The sequence below is a fragment of the Ctenocephalides felis genome, unplaced genomic scaffold, assembly GCF_003426905.1.
Source record: "Ctenocephalides felis isolate EL2017-DRISC unplaced genomic scaffold, ASM342690v1 CF-g0.4_SCAFFOLD_00845, whole genome shotgun sequence".
NCBI lineage: Eukaryota > Metazoa > Arthropoda > Insecta > Siphonaptera > Pulicidae > Ctenocephalides > Ctenocephalides felis.
The window spans coordinates 88,355,775-88,383,325 of record NW_020536999.1 but is presented as its reverse complement, the minus strand read 5'-3'; the positions used below and the strand labels follow the sequence as shown (position 1 = coordinate 88,383,325).

The window sequence follows — 27,551 nt, the reverse complement described above, 5'->3', positions numbered from 1 at the left end:
TTTTATTAATTAATGAATTTATATACAAGATGAGCAATATGTATAGTGACAGCAGTTCTGTTGGTGATGTCAGCAAAGCCCTATCTGCTTTGTGTATTCACAGGAAATTCCGTAAGTAAATAGTTATAAAAGTCTTATGTTATAAATTAAAATACTTAAATATCTTAAGTTATAAAAGTCATACCAAATATGTATTATTTGTTTAAAGTAGTTTAAGTATAACATATTGATTCATTCTTCATTCATTAGGCTTAAGATAAATATTTACATTTACTTAATCTATCTATACTTGTAGAGCTCAGTAAGTTCATCAGTTCCTTTCTCTCTCGTAAATGATTCTCGAAGCTGCAAGAATAACAGGAGGCTCCTTATTACATGTATTAAATGTGGTTCCTAAAACCAAACAAAGTTGTTTCTTGATATTCAGCATCTTTAAATCAGTCTTCGATTACTTCTTCAACATATGGTGATTAATTTAAAAATAAGGTTCACACGCAATTGAAGTAAAACTTATTTGATATTGTACGAGATGGCATTTAAGTAAAAATAAATACATCATATAACAAATTTGAATAATGTTTATTAGTGATATTGTAACACTCGTGTTGCACACATTTTTTAATGTCAACCATTATACATATTTATATAGCAAACATTATAAATTATATATATTTTTAATACCATAAATGTTTGGAATTAATAATGCAATTAAAGTCACACTTCAGACACGATCGGTTTGTCATTGTAATTAGCATTTAGGACTTTATTAGAGAAATGAAGTAATTGCTCATTAATAAATTCTATAATATTCGTTCACACAGTGAGCTTATAACAATCTTGAATAATTTCATTGACACTACCAATAAATAAACTGCATAGATGTCCATTATGAAGTATATCTGTAAATAAATGATACACAGCTACACAAACTATTGTTGTGCTTGATCTCTTCTTTAGAGTAATAAATCTGAATATCAATTTATTATTCAATATTCTTAAAAATATGCAACTTTGTAATACTTAATAGCCATCACAATCAAAAAACGTGTAGACTTTCTCTAAACTTCCAAAAGTGTCTAAGATATATTTCTGAAAAAGATGTATCTTCGGCATGATAGAATAAAGCTGTATTGCTTTAATATTTTTTAATATCTATAAAAATGCAGAGAATTATTATGTTAAACAACCCCTGAAGAAATATTGTTTTCACAATTTCAATCATGATGTAATTGTGTTTGAAGAGCTCTCTCTTTGAAGATTCTCTTGTAAATATATTGAGAACTTTCTCCAATGTGACAACAACAACAGAAAAAGACAGAGATCGTTAAAAGGATAATATACATTTTTATATTTGTTAATGACAAGAACATGTACAATTAAAAACTTAAGCTATATATACTTGTAGAGCAAATTTATCATCAAGAACATTGTAGGTGTCTGAGAATGTTGTAGATTTTATGAAACTATTGTTGAGGGTTTGAGAATGTTGTAGTCTGCCTAAAGAAAATGTAGATTGTCAAGAATGCTGCAATTTCTGAGACTATTGTTGCTGGTCTGAGAATGTTATAGATTGTCAAATAATGTCGTAGACCTCTGAGAATATCGTAGATTGTCTGAGAATATTGTTGCCGGTCGGAGGATGTTGTAGTTTGCCTAAAAATACTGTGGATTATTGAAGAATGTTGTAGATGTCTGAGAATGTAGATTGCTTGAGACTATTGTTGCTGGTCTAAGAATGTTGCTGGTCTGAGAATATTGTAAATTGTCTGAGAATATTCTTGCTGGTCTGAGAATGTTGTAGATTGCTTAAAAATACTGTAGATTGTCGAAGAAGATTGTAGATGTCTGAGAATGTTGTACATTGTGCTCCAGTAAAGTGTGGTTATAAAGATTTTGCAATAAACAATGTATGTTCTTCTGGCTGGATTTGGTGCAATTAAATGGCAATTAGAATCATTTTTTTAAGATTATTTTTGCTGTGGTTGACCAGGCACTTTACAGATTAGAGACTACGTGTCTCTATTTCTTTTTAACATTGAAGTAGTCACACCAGGACTGCCTGAGTAAGGAGCTTTGATATATAAATGTGAAGCAGAAAGATACCAGCTTCTGCATTCCAACATTTGTTATGTTTCAAATTGAATTTTATGAGAACATGAGGCTTTAACAATCTTTGATTTTTTAAACTTCTATCCGTGAAGTCACTGATGTGTGCACTATCACTTTAAGATTAAAAAGGATAAATTTCCATGGGAGCATTCGTAGTATCATTAGACTACCTCTCAAATAAAAGGTTTAAAATTACTTGTTAAAGTTCAAAATCTAAATGTAGTGTTTGGATACTTTGTCTTTCCACTGAATAATGGTCTCAACATAGGCTGAAACATCTGCATCTAATAAACATATATCTTTTAATAAATCTTACAGGGCCTAGCAAATCCTCACCATGATTTACTTTATGAACTGCATATATTTTTAAATTAATCACCATACATTAAAAGAGTAATCAAAGCCTTATTTCAAGATTCTGAATCTCGGGTGTGCTCAGAAAACAATTGTGTTAAATATTTCAGAGTTAATGTGGTCATAAAATACAATGAACTTACCACTATTGCTTACATTTTTTTACAATATTGGAAATATGGACAAGGAATTGCTGTTGTTTTATAATTTTTTAAAATTTTTATCAAGTTGTATGAGACAACCTTCTGCAAAACGTCTTTGCCAAAAATATTCCAAATCTGAATTTAGTGTTTCCAAATGTTTCAATGTTAGGATGGTCATAAAATAAAATGAAATTACAACTGTTGCATTCAGTTTTTTACAATATTATACAAACATATACAAGGAATTGCTGGCATTTTTTTTTCAAGTTGTATGAGACAACCTTCTGCAAAACATCTTTGCCAAGAGTATTCCAAATCTGAATGTTGTTTTACCAAATGTTTCACTATAATCATCACTAGGAAGGAATTGCTGTCGTTTTATGATTTTTTTTAATTTTTTTGTCAAGTTATATGAGACAACCTTCTGCAAAACGTCTTGGTGAAAAGTCTTCCAAATCTGAATGTAGTGTTTCCAAATGTTTCAAAATTAAAATGGTCATAAAATAAGATGAAGGAATAACTATTTCATTCAGTTTTTTACAATATCAGCAACGTGGACAAGAAGGAATTGCTGTCGTTCTATGATTTTTTTAATTGTTTGTGAAGTTATATGAGACAACCTTCTGCAAAACGTCTTGGTGAAAAGTCTTCCAAATCTGAATGTAGTGTTTCCAAATGTTTCAAAATTAAGATTGTCATAAAATAAGATGAAGGAATCACTATTGCATTCAGTTTTTTACAATATTAGCAACATGAACAAGGAATTGCTTGTTGTTTTTTTTTCATTTTGGTTAAGCTTAATGAGAGAACCTTCTGCAAAACGTCTTGGCCAAAAGTATTTCAAATCTAAATGTAGTGTTACTAAATGCTTCAGAATTGCTTTCATTTTATTTTATTTTTTTAATATTTTTTCAAGTTGTATGAGGCAATCTTCAACAAAACGTCTTTACCAAAAGTATACGATTTAAAATACTGTTAAGATTTCGCCTTGCAGCGAAGTTTATCTCGAAATTAAGTTATTGTTAAGGATTGGTTGAGCCATTTCTTCCTGTAAAAATTAATGTTTGATTTGTATTGTGATTGCAATTCCAAATTAACTCTTCAATGAACCCATAAGAAGAAAATTAGAAAAACTATAATTCAAATAAGTATTTATTTTAATTTTCATTTACTATTCTCTTTCAGATTCTTCATACAACCAATCTGACACAGACACTGCCGGTTCTGATGGATACTTTCGTCCAAACTCCCACAAAGTCCGCCAAAAACGCAAACAGAATTGTGGATATCACAGTGACAACAGTACTGCCAAAAGTGCTCTGCTGCCACCAATTGGAGTCTTTTGGGACATTGAAAACTGCCAGGTAAAAAAGATACAAACCAAAATGGTAATAGATAGAAAGAAATGCATTGATTAATTTTAATTCATTTACCCCCAGGTGCCTCGTGGTAGGTCAGCAATGTGCATTGCCCAAATGATCCGTGATATGTACTTCGAAGGCTACCGAGAGGCTGAATTTGTAGTAGTCTGTGATGTTCGCAAAGAAACCAACCAAGTCATCCAGGAACTATGTGACGCCCAAGTCAACCTAATCCATGTTTCATCCACAAGCAAAAATGCAGCAGATGAAAAATTAAGACAATGCATGCGCAGGTTTGCTGACACTTATGGCGCACCTTCTGCAATTCTGCTGATTTCTGGTGATGTCAATTTTGCTGCTGATCTGAGTGATCTGAGACACAGGAAGAAGATTCATGTGATTTTGTTGCATAAGCAGAATGTTTCGAAGGCTCTCATATTGTGTGCGAGTGAACATCATTGTTTTACAGAGTTGACCAATAGTATTCCTGTTAGGGCAACTCCTAATAAGGTAAGGGATAGATGATCAATAGTTTTGAAGTAATTTCTCAGCTTTTGCACAATTTCTGGATTAGCACGAATATTTTAAGACTAAAACTGTCCAAATCGGTTCGACCGGTTTTGACTTTTAGCATACCTAACATTATGTTAAGCTCCATTTTTATATATAAGAGTAGGTGTAAGTCGTATTTTGCCTTAAAGCAAGTTGCATGAGCTTTTTTGCATGTGTGAATGATCGTCATAGTCAATAAAGATTGAAATTTAGCTATCTTCATAAAAATTTTAACTGTTTATTTCGAAATTAAGATTTTTGTCTATAAATTAATCAATGCAATTTACAATTGATATCCTTCAAATAGATTTATAATATCTGTAATTTTATTAATTACTTGCTGACTCTGTAAACGTTGTTTTGTTAAATAAGGTATTTAACCATTTCTAGAGAGTCAAAAAAAATTTCTAATAAATAAATTGACAAAATGTTCCCTTCTATCGATTCCAAATTTAGGATCTTAATTTAATAAAATTAAGCAAAATAATGATATATTCTAGAGAATGTTAAACACAAATGAATATATAATTATACAAATGAGTTCTTTCAGAGTACAAAGTTTAAAAAAAAAGATTTGCAAAAAAAAGAGTGCCATAAAGCCAGATAGTGTATTTCCATATTAACATTTCAATATCTTGAAATGGATATTTTGAGTTTCTAATTACACTTGTGACTCGTTTAATTATGCTTTTGTGTATAAATAAAACTACTTACTACAATTAAATAATATTCATCTAAAACATCCTATTAAAGTTAATTGAACATAATCTATCAAAACCATTTGACATTTGACGTATGAGCCGCCGTTCATTGTTTCAATTAAATTACGCTTCAACAAAAATTTTCAAATTAAAAATGTAAAGTTTTTATGCGGTTTTGAAATAATATCTCATCTTTTCCACAACCTCTGGATTAGCACGAATTTTTTAAAACTAAGTCTGACCAAATCCATTCAGCCATTTTAGAGTTTTAGCATACCTAACATAATACCGAACTTTTTTTTATATATAAGAAGATAGTGCTTAGCAAAACGTGTATGTCTTGAAGACACGGCCCATTATTTTAAACTTTAATGTTTTTTTATAATTGAACAGCTTTTCGTAGGCCTATAATTTTTTAGAATGGATTATAAACTCTATTATCATCTCCTAATGGCGATATCCGGATAATTTATATTTATATTTATATTTATTTATATTTATTCGCTTGACTACCTGTGTCATCTATAAACAACATCTGTCATCTATAAACAACGTCTGTCAACTTTTGCTTTTATATTTATTACTCTGAGTTAAATAATGGGAATTTTAATTTGTGGTGTTTTTTAATTAATCAGGATCAGTGTTTTTTAAATTTTTAATACATTTTTCTTGATATTGTATAATCTTAAAAAATTTCTTTGTTGGCTTGCTGGTTTGTATAGCAGTGTCACTTCTATGGAAAACTCTTAGGAAAAGAAACTTTTATAGAAAATAGCATGTAGTCCTAATTGTTAAATATATCAAAAATTATATATAAATAATATTTTTTATCTGTCTATTAAATCTATATAATTTCTAAAAAAGCATAGTAGAACTAAAGTTTTCTACTATAATTTGTACATCTTGAAGAGCTTCCTAAAAAGATTTTTATAAAGTACCTCAAAAAAAGGCTCATGTAGACCTAATAGATGATTATTCCAAAGATTGCATATAAAATCTATACTTTATGATATATTATGACAATCAATATTCTTTATAGAACATTTTACTATAACTAGTGCAGCCTGACGAGCTCGTTTAAAAAAGATATTTGAAAATGTCTTGTTAACTTCCCGTAGGGTAAGTTATTGTAATGGGCCGAAAATCGGAATTGAAATTTTTTACATTTCTCGACGTTTTGAAGGTTTCTGAACGTTTTGGCATACCTCAGAAAAAATGGATGTGTGTGTGTGTGTGTGTGTGTGTGTGTGTGTGTATGTATGGATACAAATTTTCGTCCACGTTTTCGGGTGTACGGATCAACCGATTTGAATGGTTCAAAAAACATTCGATGCCTATTGATAGGGCAAAGAACAGATTAGTTTTTGGCAAAGGCAGGTCCAGCCGTTTTGGAGATACGGAGCAAAGAGTGCAGAAAATAGAAATCGAATTTTTGAGAGAACGGAGTATCCGATTTGAATGATCTAAAAAACATTCAATTAGCTAAATATGTAAAAAATGGCAATTTTTGAGAGAACTAAGCGTCCGATTTAAATGATTCAAAGAACTTTCTGCTTGTCTTAACAAAATAATTGATTTTGGAAAAAAAAATTGTCCCAATTTTTTTTTTTTTTTTTTTTTTGTATATCGAAATAATTCAGATTTTATTTTTAATTCTGACTATAGTTCTAATATACTTTACAAATAATTTCAACTCTGCAATTCAGTTTATATAATTCTTATAAATATTAGACAATGTTACAATATTTATAATAATCTATTTGAAAACATTCAGTATTCCACGAACATTTCGTTACAGTACGGGAAGTTCCAGCAATTTGCCTTAAGGCACGATGCCATAATTGTCTCAAGACAGAATTCCACTTACAGCTAGTTTATATCTTTATTAATAACTACTCAGCACAATTACAAAATGATATCTTTTCAACGATTTTTGAATTTTCAAAATTGGTTCAGAAGTTTTGATGAAAAATAATGTATCTTCTAATTATAAAGAAACGGCTCGGGTGATAGTCGCACAAAACTAATCAAAACGAATTTTTATCGAGTTTTTTTTTCAAACGATTTTAAATTCTTGAAATTGGTGCAGTAGTTTTTGAGAAAACGTCGACAAAAAGTTTAAATTTTGTCACACACATACTTTATCCAATTTCGGTGTCAAACGATTTAGAACGATAAGGAACGTTGAGCAAAAATGAAATTTGTAAATCGGATTTTCTGGCCAAAACATAAATTTTTTCTTCAGGAAGTTATTAAATTTCATAAATCTAAAGAAAGTACTAAATAAGCGCTTTATCTTCAAGGGTGCAACATTAACCCTTTCCACTCGGATGCCGCTCCGGCGCAAAATACATCTTAATTCTGCAGATTGCGAGTGGAAAGGGTTAATACTTGACTACTAGTAATAGAACGCTGTAATATACATGTGTACATCTTTAAATGAATAACAAATACTAAATCTGATGAAAATTCTTGCGCAAAAAGGAAAATTTGTAAAAATTATTTGTACAAAGAACCATAAACATCGAAAGCAGTTGTGGTACATCAACTTGCAACTTGCCAATAGGCACCTTGTCATGTGATATTGATAGGTCTCGAAAAGTAGATTACAAATATGAAGATATTATTTATAATACACCTAGTCATTAATACTAATAATCTCTTCTATTTCCATTAGAATGGGGCAAGTCCAGCACCATCTCCTGTAGAATTGGCAATAACAAATCTTCCAATAACCCAAGATTCTAGTCGAGTAAAGAACCGTTTGAAGCAACTGTCTGATAATTGTGGAGGCCGAGTTACAAAATTGGACGCCGAGAATGGTGTTGCCGTTATCAGATTTCCTACAGATGATCATGCATTAAGGTAAAATACAATAATACACATAAGTAATTTAACCCTTTCTACTCGGATGCTGCCGCTAATACGTACTAATTCTGCAATTAGCGAGTAGAGAGGGTTAATATAGAATAATATACAACTGCATTAATATTTTTAATAGATAAACATATTTTTTAAATGCTTGAAACGTAGAAGTCGACCTTTATCCATGTTTCTGATCCATACAGAGTTATGCTCCAGTCATAACATTTGCATGCATTTGTATAATATTATTTTAACTATTATTATTATATTATATTAAATTGAAAATAATCTATTTCAATATTTTTTATCATAGGGCTCAGAAACGAATGGATGGTGAGGATGTCTTCGGCCATAAAATATTTACACAAACTTCACCCTGGCCCATAGAAGACAGTAGTAACAGAACTGGTAATTATATTATTTTATTACTTATAAATTTTACATTCTGACCTTAAAAATGCACATATATCATATTTATAAATTTCTATAAATTAATTGATGGGGCAATTATGACTCATAACATAGCGTTGTCATGGCAACTCTATTTTATGTTTGTTTATTGATAGTAAAAACTGTGAAAATGTTTATTTGCTGTGACATCAGACGTATTTTGCATATAAAAAAGCAAGGAAGAATGATATTATAACATAATAAATAGTTAGACATTTTTACAGTTTTCACTACCAATAAACAAGCTTAAGATAGCGTTGCCATGACAACACTATGTTATGATGAAGAATTGCTTCATAAATTTATAAATTATTGGCAATACATTTTAATAACTTATGCTAACTATAACTTATACTAATAATATTATGTTAATAGTTGGTAAATGATATAAATATATTAAAATGTGAAATGACAGTTGTCATTTATTTATATATATAAATAATAATTCTTACGTTAGTATATAGTAATCTGTTCATTTTATTTGTCTGTCTATATATTTATTTATATGTTTATGTATTTATTTATTGGTTTTTGTATTTCAGATCAGAGATTCCGTCCAGACATTTTAGACACAGATGAGGGCTACCATACAACAGCATCAATGTCAATGCGGTGTGGTCCTTTATCACCAATGCCTCCGATGCCACATTTGCTTTGGAATAAAAATAATAGGTAAGAAATAATTATTATCATTAAATAATAATAATTAATAGTATAAATTATTTTTATACTATTTAATAACAATAAATAAATATAAATCATATTGAATAATTGATAACTGATATATCTATCAACAGCAGGATGAAATATTTTTCAAGCCTCGTTTTTGTTTTTATAATTCTTATTAATTTTAATAATAATTTCTTGGTCAATAAATAATTTTTGAAACCAAAAATAATTGAATTGAATCTATATTTAAGATTGGAATGTTTAAATGTAAATGATTCAATATCATTATGTTGTAGATTGTCTGGGGATGTTGTAGATTGTCTGATAGATTGCTAAAAAATACTGTAGATTATCTGAGAATGTTGTAGATTGCTTTAAAACACTGTATATGATCAAAGAATCATTTGTATATTTAATTACATTTAGTAGAGAAAGAATGCTGACAAGTTGTTTAAAATTAGTTGTTCACAATTTAGTAGATACCCCCAGTGGCGTATCTGCTAAAGCTAAGAACTAATGTAAAAGAAAATACAACTAAAATCAAAAGGGAAAGAAAAACAATAAAATGTAGTATAATAAAGTATTATAGTTAAATAAACTATATTAGATCTCCAGGTATTTCTCTGCTGAGCTTGATCGGCTGACCTTCCTGGTATAAATGACATGCTAGTAGGTTAGAAGGACGTCAATTCTGTTCTTATAATTAATGGCAACCATTGATATATGTTCTTGAATTGTAGGAATGCCTGTGTCTTTGTGGATGTTTTGTAGATAGCTTAAAAATACTGTGGATTGTCAAAGAATGTTATAGATTTTCTTAGAATGTTTTAGATTGTCTGAGAATGTTGTAGATTGTCTGAGAATGTTGTAGATTGTCTGAGAATGTTCTTGATTGTCTGAGAATGTTGTAGATTGTCTGAGGATATTGTATATGTTTGAGGATGTTGTATATGTCTGATTATGTTTTATATTGTTTGAGATTATTTTTGCTGGTCTGAGAATGTTGTCTTACAATGTTGTGGATTGCTTAAAAATACTGTTGTTTGTCTAAGAATGTTGTAGATTGCTTAAAAATACTGTAGATTGTCTAAGAATGTTGTAGGATGTCTGAGACTATTGTTGCTGGTCTTAGAATGTTGTAGATTGTTTGAGAATGTTGTAGATTGGCTGAGAATGTTGTAGATTTTCTGAGGATATTGTATATGTTTGAGAATGTTGTATATGTCTGATTATGTTTTAGATTGTTTGAGATTATTTTTGCTGGTCTGAGAATGTTGTCTTACAATGCTGTAGATTGCTTAAAAATACTGCAGATTGTCTAAGAATGTTGTAGATTGCTTGAAAATGCTGTAGATTGTCTAAGAATGTTGTAGGATGTCTGAGACTATTGTTGCTGATCTTAGAATGTTGTAGATGGTTTGAGAATGCTGCAGATTGTCTAAGAATGTTGTGTATGTCTGAGAATGTTGTAAATGTCTGATAATGTTTTAAGTTGTTTTAGATTATTTGGGCTGGTCTTACAATGTTGTAGATTGCTTAATTTTAAATGTCTGAAATTGTCTAAAAATGCTGAAGATTGTCTAAGAATGCTGAAGATTGTCTGAGACTATTGTTTCTGGTCTGAGAATGTTGTAGATTATCTGATATTGTTGTACATTTTCTGAGAATGTTGTAGATTTTCTGAGAATGCTGCAGATTGTCTGAAAATGTTGTAGATTGCCTAAAAATACTGTAGATTGTCTGAGAATGTTGTAGATTGCCTAAAAATACCGTAGATAGTTGAAAAATGTTGTAGATTGTATAAAAATGCTGTAGATTGTCTGGGACTATTGTTGCTGGTCTGAAATGTTGTAGATTGTCTGAGAATGTTGTAGATTGTCTGAAAATGTTGTAGATAGCCTAAAAATACTGTAGATTGTCTGAGAATGTTGTAGCTTGCATAAAAATACTCTAGATAGTTGAAGGATGTTGCACATTGTCTAAGAATGCTGTGGATTGTCTGAGACTATTGTTGCTGGTCTGAGATTGTTGTAGATTGTCTGAGAATGCTGCAGATTGAATGAAAATGCTGTAAATTGTCTGAAAATGTTGTAGATTGCCTAAAAATACTGTAGATTTTCTGAGAATGTTGTAGATTGCCTAAAAATACTGTAGATAGTTGAAGAATGTTGTAGATTGTATAAAAATGCTGTAGATTGTCTGGGACTATTGTTGCTGGTCTGAAATGTTGTAGATTGTCTGAGAATGCAGTAGATTGCATGAAAATGTTGCAAATTGTCTGAAAATGTTGTAGATAGCCTAAAAATACTGTAGATTGTCTGAGAATGTTGTAGATTGCATAAAAATACTCTAGATAGTTGAAGGATGTTGTACATTGTCTAAGAATGCTGTGGATTGTCTGAGACTATTGATGCTGGTCTGAGATCGTTGTAGATCATCTGAGAATGCTGCAGATTGAATGAAAATGCTGCAAATTGTCTGAAAATGTTGTAGATTGCCTAAAAATACTGAAGATTGTCTGAGAATGTTGTAGATTGCCTAAAAGTACTGTAGATTGTTGAAGAATATTGTAGATTGTCTAATAATGCTTTAGATTGTCTGAGACTATTGTTGCTGGTCTGAGATTGTCTGAGAATGTTGTAGATTGCCTAAAAATGCTATAGATTGTCGTAGAATATTGTTGATTGCCTGATAATGTTGTACATTTTCTGAGAATACCATAGATTTTTTTAGATTATCTGGTAGATTGCCTAAAAATACTGTAGATTGTCTAAGAATGTTGTAGATTGTCTGAGAATATTGTTGCTGATCTGAAAACGTAGATTGTCTGAGAATGTTGTAGATGTCTGAGAATATTGCAGATTTTCTAAAAATTGTGAAGATTGTCTGAGACTATTGTTGCTGGTCTGAGAATGTTGTAGATTGTCGAAGAATGTTGTAGATTGTTGAACAATGTTGTAGATTGTCTAATAATGTTGTAGATTGTCTAATAATGTTGTAGATTGTCTGAGAATGTTGTAGATTGTCTGAGAATGTTGTTGCTGATCCAATAATGTGATTGCTGGTCTGAGAATGTAGACCAGCTACATTGTTTGAGAATATTGCTGCTGATCTGAGAATTTTGTAATTTGTCTGAGAATTTTGCGGCTGGTCTGAGAATGTTGTTGCTGGTTTGAGAATGTTGTTACTGGTCTGAGAATGCTGAAGATTGCTTAAGAATATTATTGCTGATCTGAGAATGTTCTTTCTGGTCTGAGAATGTTGTAGATTTCTGAGAATATTGTTGCTGGTCTGAGAATGTCACAAATTGTTTAAGAATATTTTAGATTGAATAAAAATGCTGTAGATTGAATGAAAATACTGTAAATTGTCTGAAAATGTTGTGCAGCCTGGCGCGAAATGGTATATTTTCTCTGAATTGATGAATTGATTTTATCATAATAAATTCATTGTCAATATAATAATCCTGTTTCCAGGATTTTGAAAACATTAGTTAAATTAAATATTAGAATACTTGTATTTCTATTATTCAACACTCTCATTTAATATAATAATATGTACTATTAAAATTGTATTTTTAAGTCCTCCTGGATCAACTCTGTGGGCTATATGATAAATAGATAAATAAATAAATAATAATCAAACACATTATTAAATAGACATATAACTGTTTTTTTTTTTTATTTAGGTCTGATACAAAACGATCGGCGACCACATCCAACACAGAAAGTTCACCACAATATCGACTGCAGGGAACAAATTTCAGTGCTTCTTCTAGTTCACAATTTAATCAAAATAGCAATGTAAGTAAATTATAATAGAACTTTTTTGCATGGATGTAATTAAAAAATAAATTCATTGATTTATACTTGTGGAACAAATTAAAAATGAGCAACACTTTATTTGTAAATTTTTATCCCACTTCTGTTTGTTAGCAATACTAAACTTAATAACATTAGTTAAAAAAGACTTATTTGAATGACTCTAACCTTTTTTTTAACTAATGCATTATCCTACAAATATTACAGACTTTGCATCAAATTAATCACCAGAATTTTGTGTTCTCTATATTAATAGTTTCTTTATGATGATCAAAACATTCAGCCGAATCTGAGTTGCTCCAGAGATTATTTTATAGTTTCTGTTGAGCTTCCATGATAAGGCGAGAAGCATTTTGACTGACAATAAACCAATTAACATAATTATTATATTAATAACATAATTATTGTTTAATTAAATCTTTACAAGTTATGTGTATTTTCTTTTTTAAGGTCGACAAGAATGCACGATCAAGGTCTACAAGTTTTAATAAACACCCAGAATGGTCTAAAAGCAGTTTTAAAGGTATAGTAAAGGATTATTTTCATTTTATATGCTGCAGAAATAAGACAATTTATAAGACATTTATTTTAAATAATTTATTAGTTAATATTTCAAACATTAATAGGCCAATTCTGCCACACAACAGACCAATGTTATGGCAAGGCTATGTTACATTCTAACTTTTGCACATTATGCTACTAAATCATACTGAAAGCTGTCAAAATGTCATGTATTTGCTGTGCACTCAAGCGTTTTATACATAAACTGCAACGTCACTCGTATGTTATGAAGCTGAGTCAGAAAGACCCTGTTATCTAACATCGTTTTTTTGACATTTGTGCGGTTTCTAGGTTATGTTTTCTATCTGACAACCTGAGAAAAACGCCTGACTGCACAGCAACGACATGGCTTTTGTCAATATTTAGTATGGAAAGTTTTTCATAACATAGCCTTGCCATAACATTGATCTGTTATGCAGCAGAATCGGTTCATAAATTGCTGAAAACATGTTTTCACAAATAATAAATTCAAAAATAGAGATAAAGACATCACACAAATAATAAAACCTTTTATTTCATAAGTTTAGTAAACAAGAATATATATATTTATAATTTTTTTATAATTTACAGTATCATTAGAAGATCAAGCCCCTGATCACAATGCCCCAAGAAGCGTACCTCGCAAAGCAAAACCTAAACCAAATAAAAATTTAGTAAGTTGATACATTGATATTTTATATTATATTATAAGATGTTCAATTTGGTTTATAATATAATGTGAAATAAATATATTGAGTGTCAAATTAATATTTTTAGAATCAAGCTCGAGCTCGAAGCGCTTCACCATGGCAATCTAATGTGCAATCACAATCGAGCAGCAATAGTAGTGATATCGAGGTAATTAACATAAATTATAAAAGACATTTATCAGTTGCATTGCAAGTTGAAACTCCCTTGAATGCATAAATAATCAATAACAATTTTTTTTTGTATGAGTTATTTATAAGTGTATCAAGTTTATTAAATTTTGTACAAAATCTCGCAAATCTCAAAATTTTATTTTTGTATCCGTATTTTATTCAATACCCTACATGCCATAAAAACACAACCTAAAATTTTTTGAAGTGAAACTTTTTCTAATTCTTGACAAATTTTTGTATAAAAATTTTAACATTGAAATTTTAGTTTAATATACTTATTCTATTTAAAAAGACCTGTCAAACGATACCTCACACGCCATAAAAACACATCCTAAATTTTTTTGAAGTAAAACTTCTTTAGATTCGTTTACTATAAGTGCTATAAAAGTATCAATGATCACATTTTTATTGATAAAATCGTATTCTACTTCTCAAGACCTTTAAAATGATACCCCACATGCCATGAAAATATTATGTAAATATTTTGAAGAGAAACTTCTTTATATTCGTTTACTATAAGTGCAATAAAAGTATGAATGGTGATACATATCACCTTTCTATTGATAAATTGTATTATACTTCTCAAGGCCTTTAAAACGATACCCCACATGCCATGAAAATATTATGTAAATATTTTGAAGAGAAACTTCTTTAGATTCGTTTACAATAAGTGCAATAAAAGTATAGATGTTGTTACATATGATCTTTTTAGTGATAAAATCGTATTATACTTCTCAAGACCTTTCAAACGATACCTCACATGCCATAAAAACACAACCTACATTTTTTTTTGAAGTGAAACTTCTTTAAGCTTGTTTATTTCACATGCAAAAAAAATGTAAGTGGTAATACTTATTACGTTTTTATTTATATCATCATTTTTATATACCCCATTCCACAAGTGGTAAAACATACAACTTAAAATTTTTGAAGTGAAACTTCATTAGACTGAAATTTCAAAATGTATAAGTGTAATGGTATTTTTCCTTAAAGCAAGTTGCATGATTTATTTTTGAATGTCCAAATAAATCGACTTAATCTGAATATTAATTTACATTTTTATGTCGAATAAAATGGTTGAAATTTTTGCAGTTTTTTACAAAAAATTGCGAAAATTAAAATTTTACTTCAGTATTCGTTTTCTGTTCAAAAAGACCTTTAAAACGATACCCCACAAGCCATGAAAACACAATATGAATTTTTGAAGTAAAACTTCTTTAGATTCGTTTACAAAAGTTTATACAAAATGCAGTAAAAGTGTATATTTTCAAAAAATATTTGTTAAAATTAGTATTTGATGCAAAAGTTTTACATTTCACACATGTTTGTATTAAAATTTAATCATTTAAATTTTTTAATAGAAATATAGTAATATTTATGATGTTTTTATGAATATAATATTTTTTTTATAAAAATTGTATTTTACTCTTCGAGACCTTTCAAACGATACCCCACATGCATAAAAACATATTCGAAATTTTTTGAAGTGAAACTTCTTTAGATTCGTTTACTACAAGTTCATAACAAATGCAATAAAAGTAAATATTTGTCAATTTTTTTTGTTACTTTCAGTATTTAATACAAAGGTTTTACATTTAATACATTTTGGCATTAAAATTTGAACTTTTTTGGTAATTTTTCGCGTTTTTATGCATCTAGTTTCTTTCAGTCTTTGCCCAGCTTGGTGTCAAGCGATTCAGAACGACTTGAAGCATCATAAACATCTTGCTTTACAAGTTACTAATAATGTTTTTTCATTTTTTATCTTTTAGACTCAAGATGTGGAGCCTCTCTTTTGCGCCAGACACTGTGCGACAGGCCCCCATCAGCAATGGGCACTCTACAACGCAGGCAACATGCCTAATATCAGGATAGGATTGAAAAAACTAAACGAAAATTTGTGTAAATTAGTAGAGTCTCATAATGGTTCCGTACCAATACTGAGGTAAAGGATAAATCATATTTAAAATAATAATTAGATTGATATCGAGCAGTATGGTGACTTGTGATTTTTATTTAGTCTTGCGATGTGTTACTCGAACGCCTTGGGAAGTCCCTTGATCATAGATCAGGCATCAGGAGTGCCGTTAGAACATTTGATGTTGTCTTGCCCTGGTGTATCAGTCAAGAAGTTTGCATCTGGTGTTAAACATATTGTGCATTCCAAGAACGATGTTCCTTATGAAGGTAAAACAATAAATAATAAAATTTAAAATAAGTTAAAAATAGTTCCATGTTTGCAAATCTTTTTTTTATTTTAGATTTTCGGGGAATTACTTCTCCTGATACAATTCAGCAGCTGCAGCGCCTTTCTAATGATTTTGTGATCCTGCTTCGGGGTTATCCAAAGTCTTTGTTGCTGTTTGATCAGTTTGCTCAGTCGTATCATAATCGGTTTGGGAAAATGTGCAAGGTTGCAGATAGTAGGTAAGAGACAGATGAAGGTTTACTAAATCATTAGAACCAAATTTGATAAAGACCAAATTATTTTTAGTAAAGTTGCATCCAAAATTGACAAAGACCAAATTATTTTTAGTACAGTTGGAACCAAAATTGACAAAAACCAAGTTATTTTTAGTACTTGGTCCAAAATTGACAAAAACAACTTATTTTTAGTACGGTTGGAGCCAAAATTGACAAAGACCAAATTATTAACTTCCCGAAGGAGAAGTTTATGTTTTCATAAAAAAATCCGATTCGCTAATTTTATGTTTTCTCGACGTTTCAAGCCATTCTGAATCGAATGAGACCAAATTTGGAAAAAGTATGTGTGTGTGTGTGTGTGTGTGTGTGTGTGTGTGTGTGTGTGTGTGCGTGTGTGTGTGCGTGTGCACCAATAGATTTTTTGCCGTAAATCGCCGTTTTCTCAAAAACGGCTGGACTGATTTCAAAAATTTAAAAGCCATTTGATGTATCTCGATGAGGACTATTGTTTGTCAGTTTTGTGCGACGATCGGCCAAACCGTTTCTTAGTAAATAGCAGAGAAGTGAAAACTCTTTCGTCCACGTTTTAGCCCGCAGTTATGAATCGATTTTGAAAATTCAAAAATCGTTCGAAAGATATTGGTTGGGAATCGTGCTGATTAGTTTTTGGTAGAGATCGGCCGGGCCGTTTTCTTGTAATAAAGTTTTAAAAAAAAAAAAATTCGACGATTTTTATGATTATTTTTTTGACGGTAGATACCATAGTCTTCTATATCATACTAAAATATTACGGACCTACGACAACAGGTTCAGCTTTAAAAATTCGTCAAAGTTTGCAAAAATTGGTATTGTTTTTTTGGCATTTGTCAAAGTTAGACCTTTGATCGACGTTTTCTCAAAAACGCCTGAGCCGTTTTAGAAATTTAAAAGCTATTTGATGTATTTTGGTAAGGACTATCGTTTGTCAGTTTTGTGTGACGATCTGCCAAGCCGTTTCTTTGCAATTTGGAAAAAAGTGTTAAACTTTTCGTCCACATTTATGCTCATCCTACCGAACCGATTTTAAAAAATCGAAAACTGTTCGAAAGATATCATTTGGGAATGATGCTGATTAATTTTAGGTGAAAATCTACCGAGCCGTTTTCTTGTAATTAACTGTTGAAAAAAAGTGTTAAATTTTCGTCCACATTTAAGCTCATCCTACCGAACCGATTTTAAAAAATCAAAAACTGTTCGAAAGATATCATTTGGGAATGATGCTGATTAATTTTAGGTGAAAATGTACCGAGCCGTTTTCTTGTAATTAAATGTTGAAAAAAAGTGTTAAATTTTCGTCCACATTTAAGCTCATCCTACCGAACCGATTTTTAAAAATCAAAAACTGTTTGAAAGATATCATTTGGGAATGATACTGATTAATTTTAGGTGAAAATCTACCGAGCCGTTTTCTTGTAATGAACTGTTAAACAAAATTTAAGCCGATTTTCATGGAACTTTTTTTGGCGATATACATGGTCTTACTACAAGTAGTTTAATTTTAAAAATTCATCAAAGTTTGAAAAATACTAGTAACGCTTTTCAGTCAAAATTAGACCTTCATCGACGTTTTCCCATAAACTACTAAACTGATTAGAAAAATTTAAAATTTAGGAAAAAGATAAAAATGTTTGTCTACGGCTCAGCTCACAACACTGAATCCATTTTGAAAATTTAACAACAATTCTAAAAATCATGCTTAGAAATCGTACTGATTAATTTTCGGTAAAGATAGCTTTTTTGTAATTTTTTGTTAAATATTACTGTTCGACAATTTTCTTGGAATTTTTTTTACGATATATGTCATTGTCTTTACAGAACATACTAAAAGTATTACGATCCTACAATAAGTCGTTTCACCATCAAACTTTGAAAAATTTATGAGCTTTCCTGGCATTTGTTAAGATCCGACGCTTTAGCAAAAAAGCCTGCGCGGATTTATAAAATTTGAAAATAGTTTTCAAGATATCATACTTTATCAGTAGTCGTGATTAGTTTTAAATTATTGATTTTTGAAAATTTGCTTTTAGAAAATACTCCGAGTCAAAGTGTTCGTACGTTTTCAGTTATGTGTAATAAATCCACTCGAAATACTTTTAATGACTCATAAATTAATTTATTTTTTATTGATTAAGTCGATTATTTAAACATATCGGGAAGTTCATGTAACTTCCCTCCAGGCTAAATACCAAACCAAATAGTTTTTAGTACAGTTGGAACCAAAATTGACAAAGACCAAATTATTTTTAGTACAGTTGGACAAAAATTGACAAAGACCATATTATTTTTAGTACAGTTGGAACCAAAATTGACAAAGACCATATTATTTTTAGTACAGTTAGAACTAAAATTGACAAAGACCATATTATTTTTAGTACAGTTGGAACCAAAATTGACAGAGACCAAATTATTTTTAGTACAGTTGGACCAAAATTGACAAAGACCAAATTATTTTTAGTACAGTTGGACAAAAATTGACAAAGACCAAATTATTTTTAGTACAGTGGAACCAAAATTGACAAAGTCCAGATTAGTTTTTGTACAGTGAAACCAAAATTGACAAAGTCCAGATTAGTTTTTGTACAGTGGAACCAAAATTGACAAAGACCAAATTATTTTTAGTACACTTGGAACCAAAATTGACAAAGACCATATTATTTTTAGTACAGTTAGAACTAAAATTGACAAAGACCAAAATATTTTTAGTACAGTTGGAACCAAAATTGCTAAAGACCAAATTATTTCTAGTACAGCTGGAATCAAAATTGACAAAGACCAAATTATTTTTAGTACAGTGGAACCAAAATTGACAAATACCAAATTATTTTTAGTACAGTTGGACCAAAATTGTCCAAAATATTTTTAGTACAGGTGGAACCAAAGACCATATTATTTTTAGTACAGTTGGAACCAAATTTGACAAAAAACAAAACCAAAATTGACAAAGACAAAATTGTTTTTAGTACAGTTGGAACCAAAATTGACAAAGGCCAAATTATTTTTAGTACAGTTGGACCAAAATTGACAAAGACCAAATTAGTTGTAGTACAGTGGAACCAAAATTGACAAAGACAAATTATTTTTAGTACAGTTGGACCAAAATTGACAAAGACCAAATTATTTTTAGTACAGTTGGAACCAAAATTGACGAAGACAAAATGTTTTTAGTACAGTTGGAATCAAAATTGACAAAGACCAAATTCTTTTTAGTATAGTTGGAACCAAAATTGACAAAGACCAAATTATTTTTAGTACAGTTTGAACCAAAATTGACAAAGACCAAATTATTTTTATAACAGTTTGAACCAAAATTGATAAAGACCAAATTATTTCTAGTACAGTTGGAACCAAAATTGACAAAGACCAAATTATTTTTAGTACAGTTGGAACCAAAATTGATAAAGACCAAATTATTTCTAGTACAGTGGGAACCAAAATTGACAAAGACCAAATTATTTTTAGTACAGTTGGAACCAAAATTGACGAAGACCAAATTATTTCTGGTACAGTTGGACCAAAATTGACAAAGACCAAATTATTTTTAGTACAGTTGGAACCAAAATTGACAAAGACCAAATTATTTTTAGTACAGTTGGACAAAAATTGACAAAGACCAAAATATTTTTTGTACAGTTGGAACCAAAATTGACAAAGACCATATTTTTTGTAGTACAGTTGGAACCAAAATTGACAAAGACCATATTATTTTTAGTACAGTTGGAACCAAAATTGACAAAGACCAAAATATTTTTAGTACAGTTGGAACCAAAATTGACAAAGACCATATTATTTTTAGTACAGTTAGAACTAAAATTGACAAAGACCAAAATATTTTTAGTACAGTTGGAATCAAAATTGACAAAGACCAAATTATTTTTAGTACAGTTGGAACTAAAATTGACAAAGACCATATTATTTTTAGTACAGTTGGAACCAAAATTGACAAAGAGCAAAATATTTTTAGTACAGTTGGAACCAAAATTGACAAAGACCATATTATTTTTAGTACAGTTGGAACCAAATTTGACAAAGACCAAATTATTTTTAGTACAGTTAGAACTAAATTTGACAAAGACCATATTATTTTTAGTACAGTTGGAACCAAAATTGACAAAGATCAAATTATTTTTAGTACAGTTGGAACCAAAACTGACAAAGGCCAAATTAGTGTTAGTACAGTGGAACTAAAATTGGCAAAGACCAAAATATTTTTAGTACACTTGGAACCAAAATTGACAAAGACCAAATTATTTTTAGTGTTAGTACAGTGGAACTAAAATTGGCAAAGACCAAAATATTTTTAGTACACTTGGAACCAAAATTGACAAAGACCAAATTATTTTTAGTACAGTGGAACCAAAATTGACAAAGACCAAGTTATTTTTAAACAGTTGGAGAACCAAATTTGATAAAGACCAAATTATTTTTAGTGCAAATAAAACTTAATCAATGGTTCAAACTATCCATTTATTCATAACTTTCCCAAGTAGTTTTCCAGAAAATTCGTTTTGCTAACTTTTTTTTCTCGACGTCTTCAGTCAATCTGAAACGTTTGACGCCGAAACAGAAGAAACTACGTGTGTTGATGTACCAAAATTTGATCTATCGAAGTTTTTTTCAAGAACGGCTGCACCGATTTCATGAGATTTATATCATTTGACTAAACAAGTACATGTTATATTACATTTTGTTTTGTCATATTGACAAAAGCCATGTGATTGCTATGCAGTCAGACATTTTTCTCAAGTTGTCAAATAGAAAACCTAACTTACAAGCCGCACAAATGTCAAAAAAAGATCTTAGATAACAGGGTCTTTCTTACCCAACTTCATAACACACAAGTAACTTTGCAGTTTATGTGTAAAACGCCACTGCGATTTGTTCTGCTATTGTGAGCCAGCCGTCATAACAAATAATGATAAATATTCTTTTATCTTTCAGGTGCAAAAAGCTCACAGACCTTTTTGAAGCCTTACCATCAATTATTCAAGTCCTCGGTGAAGGCTCCAATCGAACAGTCACCTTAACACACAAGGTGCAGAAAAGACTATTTGCTTCTGACTTGTGCAGGATTCTCAGGACTCAAGACGATATGAAGATGCTGCTGTCTGAGTTTGGATCGACTTTTAAAAAAATTATAGGTAGGGATAAATAAAAATATTATTGCCAAAAAAAAAATAATCAAAATAGTGAAAAGTGTTTATTGCAAAAATTAGATAAAAGAATTTTATCCAAAAGTGTCAGGGGTAGAATTAAAATAAATTACTGTTTTTGGAGAAAAGTTTAAATTTTTTTTTAGCTTAGAAAAAGTATGATGAAGACTTGCTTTAGATTTATTAATATCAATAAAAAAAAATTATATTATTTTTTTCCAGGTCGACCATTCGATATAACAGACTATGGTGTGTGTTTTGTATCTGATATGCTGGAAGAATTGAATGAGACCGTTGTTGTTAAGAAGAAACTGCCCAATGGTGATGTTTTGTTATCCAGGCCTAAAAAGGAACAGACTGAAATCGAAGTTCAACGGATGAATGGATTTAAATTAGAAGTGAGTGAGAATAAAAAAAAAAATTAGATAAAATGTATTAGTTCTGTAACATGATGCATATTTTTATATCAATAAAGTTATAGACTTTTCAAGAGATATTAACATTTTATTACAAGATATAACAATGCTACAGTTCATATTTATAAATTATTTAAATCTATATAGTAATTTTGACTTTATCCACCAGGTTATACAACTCTTAACCAGGGAGCCAGAAAACACAATGTTGCTGAACAAATTTGCACCAGCTTTTCATCAATGTTTTGGAAGACAGTGCAAATTATCTGATTATGGATTCGATAAACTAATCGAATTATTGGAAGCCATTTCTGATTTGGTTGAGGTAACATAGAAATTATATATATATATATATATATATATATATATGTGTGTGTGTATAAAATTCTTCTGTACAAATGATTTGATACTTCTCCTAAACGGTTATTCGCATTTTGATAATTCTTTTTAGAGTTTGTCAAAGGAAATTTCTAAGATTTAATGAACGATAAAGCTATAGTAATATTGTAGAAATAAATGGCAAAAATTACAAAAAGCCACTTATCATTGTTTGACATTGAAAACATTTGAACTGCCATCTGATAGAAATGTCAATTCACTTGAAATTTGAATTTATATGAAATTATGAGACTAGATAATATTAGAATATTCTATACAAGAAAAATGTAATGTCTACATTATTATTGCCGAAAAGCAGATAAGATGTGCCTGAAATTAAAATAATATAAGATAAAGTATCTATGTTGGCAGATGGAAATATATAATTCAATTTGACAGATTATATTTTTTTAACTAATGCAGTCATGTTTTGTCTTACTTTACTAAATCGCAATACAAACAAATTTTTACTTATTCAAAAAATTATTCAAAAGTTTCATTGTGTCAAAAATTCATTTGTTTGGCTGGCATTGGATATCGAATATTTAGCTAGTTGATCCTAGATTGAATAGTGCACATATGCATAGGATTTGACAAATTAATTCACTTAAAATATAAAACTTAAGTAATAATGTATATTAAATTAATAGTAAGAAAAACGTAATTTAGACATTATAATTGCCAAAAAGCAACTAATATATCGTACAAGATAATCAAAATTATAGACTAAATTATTGAAGCAATTATGTTGTGTGGTAAAATCAAGTGTGATATTGTTCTTTTACCCCAAATACTATAATATTTTTTTCTGAATTGCTTATACTGCTTAGGCTAAGACCATAAATGAATCACAAAGGCTGGACATCACATAGGATATTAAAAAGTATAGGATAGGATATTAAAAATTTGGAACTTTTGAATTGTAGACATGGGTGCAGGTCAACGTCTGTTGGGTTATCTAGTATATATAATAATAATAATAAATGGTAGTCTGTCTGAAGGCAGGTCCATGGTGTGAGAGCCACCACAAACAAATGATTTCCTTACCCTTCATCCTATTACCACTAGTATATATATTATTTATTAATTAATTGATTGATCAATATGTCAGTTACAATTTTATTTCAACATTTTTCTATCCATTTTAGATCATTGAATGCAGTGCAGGTTGCAATGAGCAAAGAAAAATTCGTCTGAAAATCAATAAAGTACATTCCAATATGTTTTTACCAGATGAAGATTTATTTAGTGCCCCAGAAACTTTGTTGATGTCACCTCCACCTTCTCAACTTCCAAAACCATCCTTGGACTTGTTGGCTGCTCCGAGTTGTAAGGATCAAGTGAGTAATGATAATAGATAGATTATTATTTCTAGATTGTATTATTATTTTATTTAAGAAAATGTTTTGGTATTTATTATTACTCTAAAAAATAAACAGCCTAAATGAAAAAAAGAGTGCGCGTAAGGTTCACACGTGATTGAAGTAAAGCTTTTTTGCTATTGTATGAGTAAAATGAAATAAATACGTTTAAGTAAAATAAATACATCATATAACAATTTTGAATAATGTTTATTAGTAATATGGTAACATTCGTGATGCACACATTTATTAATGTCAACCCTTATACACATTTATATAATGATAAATTATAAATTATATATTTATAATAGCATTAAAAATATATATAATATTTAAAAACAATAATGTAATTAAAGTCATACTTCAAATATGACATGATCGGTTTGTCATTGTAATTAGCATTTAGAAATGAGAAATGAGAAATGAAGTAATTGCTGATTAATAAATTTTATAATATTTGTTCACATAGTGCATTATGTTGAACAAGGCCTAAACAAATATTGTTTTCGCAACTTCACTCATGGAATTGTGTTTGAAGAACTTCATGTAATTAAAATTAACATACATTCATTGACTGCTTGTATTTTTTTTTACTTTTTCGCTGGCGATATAACATCATTCTTTGAACTGCTGTAATATCTGTCTTGTCTAAAAAATATTTTCCATTTTAATAACTTCAAAAATTTATAGAAACTACGAATAATATAAAAATAATTTCTAATCAATAAACTTACGTTTAATACACGGCACAAATGTTTAATTTGCTTTATTATTTACAAGGAACACAGTAAAATATTCTTCTGATTCAGACATTTTTCATTAAATCAAGATTTGTACTACGATGTAACTTTAAAATGTTTATTTAGCTATGCCGATTTCCTTGTTGATATCGGAACGCATACAACGTTGATGCCGGTACGCATACAACGACAGATCTCTATTCACATACACGACGTCTAATCACAATCGACCCATATAGAAATGATTTCATCGAGAGCCGTAACGCACTTCCTTTGCATTTGTACGGATTTACACCCTAGTCGCGCCTAAAAAAGTTATACTTCAATAATATGATCTAGAAAATGTTATATAAATACAAATGAATATAAAATTAAACATGAGTTTTCTTAAATGAGATGTGCATGTTGTTTGATTTTTACAGCATGATTACTGTTGATATGATCTAAACTTATATATTGCGATGCTGAATGGGATATTTCACTCAATGATACATCTTATACAGCTCACCAATCAATTACTAATGATACAAGCACTGTTTTCTATCTTGATAGCAAGATGTATTAGTATTAATATATTATAATAATTAATAATCTCTTTGTCTTATCATGTAAATAAAATTAAATTTAACAAAATAAATTTTAAGACTCAAAATTCTAATACAATAATTTTTTTTTTTAGGATGAAGCACATGCTGGACAAATGTCTCATCAACTAAAGCGTAAGTATTTGATTATAATAATATATTATAAGTTATTAATAAGTTTGGAACCGATTCTAATTAGAAAATGTGCCCTTTGCATCATATGTAAGTTTCGTGTTTTGTAGGTAGCTACTGATTACAGTTGACATAATCAATTTTTAGAACAAGAAATGTATGAAATGAAATGTGTTAAACAAAAATAATTTAATTTTTAAAATTACAGATATTATAAGTATGTTTAGAAGACATCAATTGGAAATCATATTGATTATTTTTTAGTGAAAGTAAAGATTTTATTTTAGAAATGAACAGTTGGACATATTACTTAAATAGTTTTATCTAATTTCTTATTGATTATGTTGATTATGTAAACGCATCAGGAAGTTCATGCATCTAGCCTTAAGGAAAAATATCATTTACAGCTAGTTTATTATGTTTTCGTAGACATTTATACTTTAACATTATTTATATTTATACAACACAATTATACAATTATAGATATTAAAATTAAATTAATACTTAATATAATACATACTATTTTAAATAAAATATAATTAAAAAAAAACAAATGTTTACTCATAACCATTATTCCAAGTTTTGCCTTTTATATGAAAGAAAAAAAAACACAGAATAATTTATTAAAAGTTATAACTCAAATACTCATCAATAGAGTGAAAAACTTGCTCTTTATTTATTATTATTTATTTATTTAAAGGCTTTTATGGAATTGTCCTAGAAACTAAAATACAATTATGCTATTTTGTAGAAAGTAGAATTGTATAAAAATAACAATAAATATAATATAGTATATAATATTAATTCAAACTTTGTATTTTAGGAAGAAGCCGTTTAGCAGCTATATTTCCATCGACTTCATCTACTGATGATCTATAAATAAATATATAATACAGAAGCAATTATGTATATTTTAAATTGGACCAATAACTTTGACGAAAAATGACAAAAATAGGTAAAGTACTATCTAAAATTTAATTGTAGAAATATGTAAATATTGATGAATACCAATCAATCTGCATTTGAATAATCTAATTTATATACGTATATAGATTAGTGTGGTCTTTAATATGGATATTTTCGAATTCCTTTGCTCCCGGAGACTCACATGCTTTAAAATTGGTAAAACGAAATTGTCTGGAAGTTTTAGCTCTCAATATTTATATATTAAGAGCTAAATATATTTATAAACTATATCAAATTTTTGTTGTAAATTTTTTATTTGTGATCAATAAGCAGTATTAAGTAATATTAATAAGTAATATTATTCTCAAAATTTTGATTTACTTGTCACTAAGTTATAAAATTCTAAAAATCAAATGGCATTTGACCCATGTTATTAAATATAAACTAGCTGTACATTATCACTTGTCACTTGAAGTATTGGTTGCACTAATAATGAATTTATAATAATGTTCCAAGGACCGAACCTTGTGGAACCTCCAGCTTAATATCTAAATGGATAGAGTCCTATTTGATAAGATGAAAGAATTCAAAAGCATGTTCAAGAGAATTTCATGAGATATACAATTATTTACAACATAATGTTATTTAATAATTAATATAGTTTAATTTTTTTTTACAAAATACAATGGAGGATCATTAAAATATTCAGAAATTTTTCTAATATTGTATTATCATTCTACATGATCGCCTGTGTTCATTAATAGGATAGGTGTGCTTTTAAATATATCACTTGTCGCTAAGGTATAAAATTTTAAAAAACAAATAGAATTTTACTCATGTTATTTCCAAAAATAATTTTGGTTGGAGTATGGACTCTTTTAAGGTCAATATTAAGAGCAAAAACTTTCAGAGATTTTGTTTTATCAATTTGGAAGCATTTAAGCCTCTGGGAGAAAAGAAATGCGAAAGTATCCA

At 29.2% G+C, this 27,551-nt stretch overlaps 1 protein-coding gene across 1 annotated transcript; it reads left to right on the top strand.

Annotated features, from left to right (window-relative positions):
- LOC113363372 (meiosis regulator and mRNA stability factor 1-like) lies at positions 1-26,610 on the top strand. The gene is made up of 19 exons (XM_026605864.1): positions 1-111; positions 3,792-3,970; positions 4,046-4,477; positions 7,898-8,085; positions 8,399-8,493; positions 9,078-9,207; positions 12,893-13,007; positions 13,476-13,548; positions 14,157-14,239; positions 14,343-14,423; positions 16,219-16,391; positions 16,467-16,633; positions 16,708-16,873; positions 21,848-22,047; positions 22,282-22,457; positions 22,645-22,800; positions 24,002-24,193; positions 25,634-25,673; positions 26,494-26,610. The coding sequence occupies exons 1-19, from the start codon at positions 30-32 to the stop codon at positions 26,547-26,549; spliced, it is 2,784 nt and encodes a 927-aa protein (XP_026461649.1). The 5' UTR covers positions 1-29; the 3' UTR covers positions 26,550-26,610.
- The last annotated feature ends 941 nt before the right edge of the window (positions 26,611-27,551 follow it).

What these genes read in the sequence shown, in the direction of transcription:
- LOC113363372 (XM_026605864.1), top strand. Translation starts at nt 30, where the DNA reads ATGAGCAATATGTATAGTGACAGCAGTTCTGTTGGTGATGTCAGCAAA. An exon ending in GAACGATGTTCCTTATGAAG is followed by an intron (nt 16,634 to 16,707) that starts GTAAAACAATAA and finishes TTTTTATTTTAG; the next exon opens with ATTTTCGGGGAATTACTTCT. An exon ending in CCATTTCTGATTTGGTTGAG is followed by an intron (nt 22,801 to 24,001) that starts GTAACATAGAAA and finishes TATCCATTTTAG; the next exon opens with ATCATTGAATGCAGTGCAGG.